Raw genomic sequence first — 10,786 nt, forward strand, 5'->3', positions numbered from 1 at the left:
ACTGGTCGCCGAACGTAGCCACGGTCACGGGATAAACGTTTTGCCTGACGAAGGTGTGGATCGGTTGTATTGTTCTCCCTAGAAATCACATAGAATTGTACTTTAGAGATGTCGATATAATGGGACACACGTTGTATTAGGAATCAATCTCCAGACAGAAACTGCCTAGCAACGGCGTTTGAATCTTTCTCGATGTTTCCAAAGAGTATACAACAAACTTTTGACAGAAATTGCCTAGCAACAACGATTGGAACCTTCTCGATGTTTCCAGCGAGCATATAACAAACAAATGCAGTCGTATAGCGAAAAAGATTTTCATCAGATATTCATTCGTGTGATCGCCTTGGAAAGTGATACATCGAGCAATTTACCGAGTGTTTTAGCAATCGTATTTTTTTGTGTTTAAAATTATTCTACGCATAGTAAAAAGTTATCCCGTTGACCGTGGATTCGTTTGAACCCAGGAACATTGTTAATAGCGTTAATTAAATTCATTATTCGTTAAATTTATTATTCGTAAAACATATTATTCGTTACTCTTATTATTCGTTAAACTTATTATTCTTTAATCTAATCATTAGTTAAACTTATCATTTGTTAATCTTATCATTCATTAAACTCAATATTCATAATATTTTGCAAAATCTTGTATATTCGCGTAAATATAATCTCTGTTTCGTAAAACAATGGCTAATTATTCGTTCCTCTTATTGTTCGTTAAACTTATTAATCTTTAATCTAATTATTAGTTAAACTTATCGTTTGTTAATCTTATTATTTATTAAACTCATTATTCATAATATTTTGTAAAATCTTGTTTATTTGCGTAAATATATTCTCTGTTTCGTAAAACAATGGCTAATTCAAACGAAGGATCATTACGCGCCTTAAATCCTAATGATAACCCGACATATATATGTGAGTGTATTTTATCAAAAATATGTTTTTTATGTTTTCTTATCTTAGTAATTATTTTTAAAAAAGTCTTAAAGTCTTATATGAAAATAAAGCTGTTCTTTATTTCAAATAATTGAAGTAAATAAATACAATGAGTTTTATATTTTATTATATCTTATATTATTGTTATATTGTTATTGAAAAAATTGATATAATCAACAGTTCTTCCTGTTCTCTTGATTGTTTCTTGCTTGTTTCAAACCATGATAATAACCTACAAAAGAAATAACATAGTCCATTGAAAATTTAATATACAATAAAATACTTATATGAAATAATTACCTGTGTAATATACCATGTAACCACTAATATACCATGACATCAACATACTTGAAAGTGCGTCTGTATCATTATCTGGTAATCTAGTACATTTTATTAAAATTTCGTATTTTTTTCCAAATAAAATGTTAAACTTATTCCAAATTACTTATTAATATTAGAAGTATTCAGCATTCCATTAGAATTTTTAAATTGTACTTACTTGGCCATTAATTGTGGTGGTAAAGGAGGTGCAGGTGGCATTATATCAGTCATCGAATTGAAAGATGGTCCCGGTATGAAGTGATGTTTATACGCATTTGCTTCTTCAGAGTCACAATCCATTTTTTCTACATTATATTTTTTCGAATTTACATTTGTAGAAAAATTAGTCTCACAAGTCTCATCGTTCTCTTCATTGAATTTCTCTTCCAAAGCTTTCTTTTGTTGTGCTATTTGACTTTGCAAACCTTCTGATTCTAAAAGAGAACTCAACTCGACTTTCTGTGTATTACCATAGCCTAAACACAGAGTAAAAGAAATTTTTGTCATTTAATAGAATGACTGAGTGCCATTCGGTTACTGTCCTTACAGGCAATGTATTAGAATTTCCCGTGCATAAATGTATATGTATAAATGTTTGCCTTGATATATGTAGTAATAATCACTCGTCTAATGAGGAGAATTATATTCCAAGCAGCTAATAATGAACAATAAGTAATATGCATGTTTATGGTTCATGACCCTATATCCCACGGGTCTCCCCATAGACATTGACAGGTACTCCTGCCCAGTTAAGGACCTGCTGAATGACACTGTGATAGACTATGCGAAAGCCTTTACTTCATATATATATGTATTTTTAGTACATTTCTTAATTGACATAACCATCATGCTAAAGGTATTACCTACAAATTTTACAACACACGTACTGTTGAGGTTATTCGGTGTGTAAACAGAGAAAACACGTGGATAAATTGTAAGGTAGAAAATATATTTAAATAGAAGTGTAATAAGTAAAAATACAATTTGAGCTGGTCCAGATCCGCACGCTAGCTGTGTTACCTAATAACTGAAAAACCCCGAAGCCAACGTCGCCTGTCTACTGTTTATGGCCTGACTTCGTCGCAGTCTTTTGTCTACACGCTGTCGATGGCTTCAGTGCTTGAGAAAACTAAAAAAGACCAGATGTAGAGTTTTCTTAGAAGTGAACTTCAACACCCTCCCTAAAACTCTACATCCCTACAAACAATTATCTCAAATTTACAAATTATCTCTTAATATTTTCTAACTCTTGTCGTAAATATCTGAAAATTAATTTGTCAATGCCTTCTCAAGTACATTTGCCAGCCGCCTTTCTCTTTTCCATACAAATTAATTTATTACACAAAAAAAAAACTAGAAGACTAAACAGATCATGTAGAGTTTTTCCTCTTTTTTTTTGAGAAGTAATAATCACTTCGACACCCTCTCTAAAAGCTCTACATGTTTACAAACAATTACATCTTAATATCTTTTTTACTTTTCAAACCTAACTTTTTCCTTAAATATTCAAATCCTCGGTTTTGGCAACGCCTTTGTACATATATCTGCCAATTGCTCTTCGCTTGTTACATACGTTATATCAATTTCGCCTCTATTGTATAAATCTCGCAAGAAATGATATCTTATGTCAATATGCTTACTTCTTTGATGGAATTCTGGATTCTTAATTAATTTCACGGCACTAGTATTGTCTACACATAGCATATACTTAAGGATCTCTAATTTACATTCAAGAAATATTTTCTTTAGCCACATAATTTCTTTCGCTCCTGAGGCTGCACTGACATATTCAGCTTCGGTCGTAGATAGAGCTATACATTGTTGTCGCTTACATTGCCATGTGATGGCCGCATTCGCATACTTACATACAACGCCTGATGTCGACTTTTTTGTTTCTTTGTCGCCTGCATAGTCAGCGTCGCTAAAGGTTTCGAGACTGCCTGCTTTTGTATATAAGAGTCCCATGTCTGCGGTCCCTTTTATGTAGCGCAAAATTCGTTTGACTAATTTCCATTGATACTGGTTTGGATTCTCTAAGTGTCTCGCCGCTATATTTATTGCAAAACTAATATCTGGCCTACTTACGGTTTGTAAAAACATTAAGTTCCCTACGGCTTCTCTGTATGGTGCGTTACAATCATTATCGCCTATGTTACTTTCGTTCCAATTAGTCTCGATAGGTGTAGAAACACTGTTTGCCTCATTCATATTAAATTTTTCCAATATGTTTTCGATATACCTACTCTGATGAATGAATATTGAACCATCTTCTAACCTATTAATTTCAAGTTCAAGAAAACTCTTTACTTCTTTCGAACTCGTAATTTTGAATTCTTTATTTAAATCATCGAAGAATTTATCAATTAAAGATTCGTCTGAAGCTGCTACCAGTCCATCGTCTACGTATATGGTCATCAACATTAATTTGTCGTCTTTTGTATAAATATAAAAACAAGGATCTGCGTTACTCTGATAAAATTTTAAGTTCGAGATAAATTTTGTGAAACTTTCCGTCCAACATCTTGGAGACTGCTTTAAGCCATATAGGCTTTTTAGCAATTTACAAACCCGATTTGTACCATCATCATAACCTTTTGGTTGTTTCACATAAATATCTTCTTTCAGACTTCCGTATAAGAATGCGGTTTTAATGTCGAACTGTCCGAGGTGTAAATTATTTTTGGCTGCAATACTGAGCATTAATCTAATTGTGTCAAACCGAGCAACGGGACTATATGTTTCCTTATAATCTATGCCTTCTTTCTGTGAACACCCTTTTATTACAAGTCGCGCTTTGTATCGTTCCGAGTTGTCCGGATTTAGCTTTATCGTTAAAACCCACCTATTGCTAAGTACCTTCTGATCTTTAGGTTTTTCTACAAGTATCCACGTCTTATTTTCATGGTGCGATTTCATTTCATCATTCATAGCTGTTTCCCATAACTCTTTCTTTTCGGATCTCATCGCTTCATTAAAATCCACCGGTAATTTTTCCGCCACGTACGTTACTGGGTTACCATAAAAATCGGTTCGTTTGATCTTATCTCTATCTCTCAATTGTCTCACATTGTCGCTAGTTCCATGAGGTTGTTTTTCATGTTCACTCTCTGCACTTTCATACGTACATGCTCTATCGCTCTGCGCACTCACATCTTCGCGCTCGACAATTTTCGGTAAACTTAATTTTACGAATTTCGCATTTTCTAGTTCAGGCTTAAATATTACGTCACGGCTTAATATTACATTTTTTACTGTTGGCACGTACACTCGATACCCTCGTTCGTCATCTAAATAGCCTACCAAATATCCTTTGTTAGCCTTTTTGTCAAGTTTTGTCCTTTTCTCCGCAGGTATGTGAGCAAAGCACTCAGTACCGAAAACCCTAAACTTTTCTAAATTCGGCGGTTTCCCGTACCACAGTTCATATGGTGTTTTCTTATCTTGTCTTGTCGGCCCCGTCTTATTTATGACATGTACTGCTGTGTTCATGGCTTCGGCCCACAAGAACAGCGGTAGATTTGGTTTCGAATATAGCATCGACCGACCTGCCTCTACTATTGTTCTATTTTCCCTTTCTGCGACACCATTCTGTTCAGGAGTGTATGGGACGTTAATCGTGTGCCTAATTCCCTGACTTCTTAAAAATTCTTTGACTTCTTTATTTCTGGAATTCTTTCCCTCCATCACTATGAATTTCTTTAATTTTATCCTTAAATTGATTTTCAACTTCTAGGCAAAAGGTTTTTAGTTTTTCAATTACTTCTGACTTACGTCGTAAGAAGTAAATCTTTGTGAATTTTGAAAAATCATCTTTAAATGTCAGAAAATACAGTTTCTTGCCTAATGACTCGACTTCCATAGGTCCACATACATCCGTATAAATAATTTCGCGAGGTTTAGTCGCCCGATTGATTTTCTCGTGAAAACTCGATCTATGCTGTTTCCCGTACGCGCAACCTTCACAGAAAAAGTTATTATCCTCTACAACTTTCATATTTGAATTCTTTAAGAATTCTTTAACATGTCTGATGTTCTGATGACATAGCCGTTCGTGCTATAATTGCAATGTGTCCGCGTTTGACTCCGCTCTATTGCTAAAATTACAAACTGACGGTATGATAACTCGCATATCTACTTTATACAAATTTCCGATAACAGAACCTCTTGCTATTATTTTCTGATTTTGTAAAAATATGCAATTGGTACCTTCCTTTGAAATACAAAAATCTATGCCCCTCCTTGCGACAGATCTAATCGAAAATAGATTTCTTTTCATACCTGGTACGTATAGAACATCGTTCATTGTACATGTTACCCATTTGCCGTCCACAAAAGTCTCTACTCTGATTTTTCCTTTGCCGCACGCATCCATGAACGGACCATCGCCGATCTCTATCTTCACCGTGTTATCGAATTCTTCGAAAACGCTGAACCATTCCCGTCGTCCTGTCATGTGATCCGTAGCCCCTGAGTCGATTATCCAAACATCAGCGTTTGCCGTTTGTATCGCTGAGGTACTTCCTAATACACCAATTCCGCTGTGATCCCGATTTTGGTTTCTAGGTTCCTGGTTGTCTCTATTGTTGCTTCTTCTGTTATTTTTAAAACAGTTTTTGCTGGTGTGGCCTTTCCTTTTGCATATAAAGCATCTAAAGCAATCCTTCTTTAGATGGCCAACTTTTCCACAGTTAAAGCAACTTGGTCCTTGTTTCTCGTATTCACGTTTACTTGACTGCTTCTGCTGTTCCCTTTTATAATTATTACCTTTTGTTACCAGTGCCACCGATGTTTCCTGGTCGTCTTTCTTCCATCTAATTTCTTCCGTCATCAGCCTGGTACTAAGCCTGTCTAAGGTCTTCTTTTCTTCTTCCACGGAATCCCACGCACTGTGAAAATGATCGAATTTGTTTGGTAACACCGATAAAATGCGTGTTATCAGCATTTTGTCGTCAATTTCACTCCCAAGGACTTTCATCTTCGCCGCTATGAGTTCCAACTTTGATAGGTTGTAAGAGACATTTTCAGATTCTTCCCATTTAAAATCGAAGCACTGCTTCTGGACCATATTTAAATTCTCATCCTCATGACTTCATGTCATATACTGTATTCAGCTTTTTCCACATTTCATGTGCTGTCGTGCAACATAAAAGAAGATCCAACGGTTTCTTTCCTACTGAGGTCACGATTAATTTTCTCGCTAATCGATCTGCTTTCAAAAATCTTCCACGAGCGATTTCTTTCTCCGCGCTGTTACCTGGATGACACAAATTCCCTTCACACACGTTGATCAGGTCGTCATCTTCCTCCAAAAGTGTACGCATAACAAAACGCCACTGGAGCCAATTTTCTTCGCCGCGTAACATCTCGACCTTCGCACTTGCTGATTCCATTTTAGCACTATCCCTTATTTTACTAAGCACAACACATTAACAATTTATTCATTTCACGTTGCTACCTTGCAATTTACAGCCCTGGGCCCATAACCTGTTGAGGTTATTCGGTGTGTAAACAGAGAAAACACGCGGATAAATTGTAAGGTAGAAAATATATTTAAATAGAAGTGTAATAAGTAAAAATACAATTTGAGCTGGTCCAGATCCGCACGCTAGCTGTGTTACCTAATAACTGAAAACCCCGAAGCCAACGTCGCCTGTCTACTGTTTATGGCCTGACTTCGTCGCAGTCTTTTGTCTACACGCTGTCGATGGCTTCAGTGCTTGAGAAAACTAAAAAAGACCAGATGTAGAGTTTTCTTAGAAGTGGTAACCATTTCAACACGTGCCATTGTTTTCATAAATTTTTGATATTATAGCTTCATAAATTTCTCCATCCTCTGAGTATATTGCACGATAAGGTGCTCCTATGATCCATTTCTATAGAGAAAAGATGTGTATACAAATAAATATAAGTAAATAGCAAAATAAAATAATTTGCTTCTTAATCAATATATTTAATAATATTCTGTATCAAATTTGTAATATTCTATCAAAATCACAACCTTGTGTAATTTACTTGCGTGTTTAGGCTGCTTAAGATTTTGTAGGTTTTCTTTCGGTTGAGAATTTCCAACATCCATTCCCATTCGCTTGATAACTTCTTCTTTTGCTAAATTTATTGCTTTATCATATGCTTCTATTAATGCACTATCCCCAAACATTATCATTGGCTGTGTCTGTATCCTTTTGAGATAGCAAATTATACGTTATTAATATTGATACAAGTATTTTATTATCAAACTATTGCAAATTATCATATATGTTATTTTTCAAAAATTGACCAAAAGGTAATGGATACTGTTAATTACTATTATGCTAAGATCTTGTACTAAAATAATGATAAAACCATTACGTTTCCATTACCATACATACGTTTCCATTTCCTCGTATAAAAAGAACATTCATATCATCTGCCATTTTAAAATAACATCATTTAAATATTGAATTTGCTTCTGAAATATTAATTTGTCTCATTTCTTTAACTCTAACACATTGTAAACAATGATGACATTATACCAACTATAATACTAAAAATCTATTCCCCATTCATTCGAAAGATTATTTTTGAAGCAAGGTTAACATTGAATGTTCCCAAACTTCAATAACTGTATTTTACTTTCTTTACAATATCTAACAATATATTAGAATACTATAAAAAATATTGTATGCACAAGAAACTGTTTATAGCGAAATAGCAAAAGAATTAATCACATATTATAACTAAAACGAGATTGTTAAGTAGATTATATTATACTGCATATGCGTTAGTGTTTCAGCTGGTAAATATAGTTTTTATATCTGAAGATAAATAAGATTTAATTCTATAAAATTGCATAATGAATTATACATATATCTATTACTATTCGTATTTCCCCTTAGTTGTATGTTGTCAATAGCATCAATCACGAACATATAAATAAATATAGAAGAAACCGTTCGGCAATGGAAAGGGAAAAATGAACATGGAAGACAAGAAAGTTTTCTTCATGTTTAGCGTATGCGTGATACGCTTTGAATGTCTCAGATAAAGATAAAGATACTCTGCTCATTTCTATTTGTTCCGCAGAACGAGAAATTTGTTGTCTTTCATATTGGTTTTTACGATTCAATTTTTGGGCAGTTTTCCCTAGCGAGTGTCGGTCCCTGTTTGATATAACCAGACCGTAATTTATACAGATATGTATTATAGATATATATTTGTAAAACTGAAATCAGATGAAATAAATGTTGCCTGAGGTTTTAAACGTTTAATAAAAACAATATTTCATTTGGAAAAAATGTAAGATATGTAAAATTACACATTGATCATTTTGCTGGTCTTGTATCATAAAACGTGTGGCCCGAAGAGCACGTGTCCGGTAGAGATACGTCACTTGTGTTAGGAATCGTTTTATAACCTATCACAGTAAGGGAACGTCCCAGTATAGCAGCCGAAGAATGCCGTGGAAGTTTTTGTACAAAGCACAATTGATCTCCAATTGATATTTTCCGCAATACTTATCTGGTGTTCGGTCAGGGTGTCCCATACTCATGATATTTATGACAGTGGAATGGCGTTAGTAAATCAATTACAAAAATTTTCGAGATCAATTCTCGGTATTGCATCAAATTATTCAAAATATACAAGCAACACAACGTTGCCCTTTTTGCAGGCAACAAGAGGAATATCGACCACGCAACCACTTTCAGAAAAACAAGAGTAAGTGATACAAATTTTCTTGTGTTTTCCTTCTTTTTTTAATAGAATTTCAGTACTTACCTTCCAATATAAAATTGGTGTCAAAATAATAATGCTAATAATAATGTCTAAGAAATTTTTCTCTTTGTAGGAGTATAACATCTAGAAAAATAACATAGTATTAATAGAATAGTATTAATAAGTACAACATTGACAGTGAACAACTAAAAATATAACACTGTTATAAATATATGATATACGAATTTTATTTATGTATTATTAAGACAAGTATATCTTATTTTTAAATTATTTCTATTATCATAAGTGATACATATAATTAAGGTATAATTAAGAGAAGATTAATTGAAGAAACACAAAAAATAAAGAAAATAATTATATTGAGATAATTTTTATCTTTCATAAATATTATTTTCAGAGTAAATATAACGTTTGTTAAAGCAAGTGGAGAGAGAATCAAAGCAAAAGGGAAAGTTGGAGATACTATATTAGACATAGTAGTAAATAATGAAATTGATTTAGATGGATATGGTATGTTTTAAAGAAGCATAATTTACTTAATTTAAAATAAATAATTTTGAGGTAGAAAATATTTGAAAATTTTAATTTTTATCAAGTTTAATATTCTTATTATTTTTAACTTTTGATACTTTATTATATAAGTATGTTGTAATATTAAAATATAATTGATATAGGTGCTTGTGAAGGAACATTAACTTGTAGTACGTGCCATTTAATATTTTCGAAAGAAGTTTATGATGCACTTCCTGACAAACCAACAGATGAAGAATTAGACATGTTGGATTTAGCATATGAATTAACAGATACGTTAGTTCATAATAATCAGTATCAAATCATTCACATTATTAATTCTATTACCTTTTAATATTTTATAAAGTGAATTTTTCTATTTAAATTTATGTAAAAACAGGTTAGTATTGGGTACTTCGAAATCTGCATCTCAATGTAGAATTTCAAATCGCTATCTCTGAATACTACGAAACTGAAATTATAATAAATTTTCATAGTTTTTTATTTACGACCCTATAATCATTACAAATCTATGTTTGAATTAGCATATTTACAATGTTGATTTTCAAATGGATAAATAGAAATCTTATTGTGTATTAGTATTAATTTGTATAGCAATAAATATATTTATTGACATATTCAGTTATATAATATTTAATTTCAGGTCACGGCTAGGCTGTCAAATAGTAATGTCTAAGGAACTAGATGGAATTGAGGTAAGAGTTCCATCAACAATTAATGATGCAAGAGCATAACTGAAATTATCTATAGGTTTTTGAAAATTTGTATACAATGTTATACATCTCTTGTTAAAAAACCCTTGTTATAATTATTAAAATATTGGTATTAAAAAAATATAATAAAGAATCTTGTGTTTAAATGTGAAGCTTATATATATACATATGTTATAGTATAATTGCAATTTTGATATTTGTACATTGCCATTGTAAAAAGCCTATCCAATTATGAAGAAAATATATCTTTTATTCTTAATATACAGGGTGTCAATTTTAAAACGTTCATCTAACTTATTATCGTTACTATTAAAGATAAGAAGAAATTACTAAGGAAGACTTAAATGGTTTTAAGATGTGTACTTGGTTATGATAAAAAAGACTCTTGTGGAATAAATTTTGCAACTTCTGAAAGATTAGATAAAAGCTTAGAACCTAAAAAATAATTTGAAATTAATTTCGTTTAGATATACTGTTTGATTTCTTAGCTATGGGCAAGTTTAAAAGATCATCAAACTCATGGTCAACAAAACAACAGAAATGTACATGCAATGCTTTTCCGTTTCACA

The 10,786-nt window shown here is 32.6% G+C and overlaps 1 protein-coding gene and 1 pseudogene across 1 annotated transcript; one reads left to right on the plus strand and one right to left on the minus strand.

Moving 5' to 3' along the window:
- Positions 1-1,036: 1,036 nt before the first annotated feature.
- On the minus strand, positions 1,037-7,673 carry LOC117240523 (annotated as a pseudogene).
- A 1,025-nt stretch (positions 7,674-8,698) lies between these two features.
- Positions 8,699-10,465, plus strand: LOC117240522 (adrenodoxin-like protein 2, mitochondrial). Its single transcript, XM_033506534.1, has 4 exons — positions 8,699-8,955; positions 9,371-9,483; positions 9,648-9,780; positions 10,148-10,465. The coding sequence occupies exons 1-4, from the start codon at positions 8,807-8,809 to the stop codon at positions 10,236-10,238; spliced, it is 486 nt and encodes a 161-aa protein (XP_033362425.1). The 5' UTR covers positions 8,699-8,806; the 3' UTR covers positions 10,239-10,465.
- The last annotated feature ends 321 nt before the right edge of the window (positions 10,466-10,786 follow it).

The sequence above is a fragment of the Bombus vosnesenskii genome, unplaced genomic scaffold (assembly GCF_011952255.1).
Source record: "Bombus vosnesenskii isolate JDL3184/JDL3185 unplaced genomic scaffold, Bvos_JDL3184-5_v1.1 scf7180000014750, whole genome shotgun sequence".
Classification (NCBI taxonomy): domain Eukaryota; kingdom Metazoa; phylum Arthropoda; class Insecta; order Hymenoptera; family Apidae; genus Bombus; species Bombus vosnesenskii.

Coding starts and splice junctions, on each gene's coding strand:
- LOC117240522 (XM_033506534.1), top strand. CDS start 8,807: ATGGCGTTAGTAAATCAATTACAAAAATTTTCGAGATCAATTCTCGGT. Junction 8,956..9,370: donor CCACTTTCAGAAAAACAAGA/GTAAGTGATACA, acceptor TATTATTTTCAG/AGTAAATATAACGTTTGTTA. Junction 9,484..9,647: donor AATTGATTTAGATGGATATG/GTATGTTTTAAA, acceptor TAATTGATATAG/GTGCTTGTGAAGGAACATTA.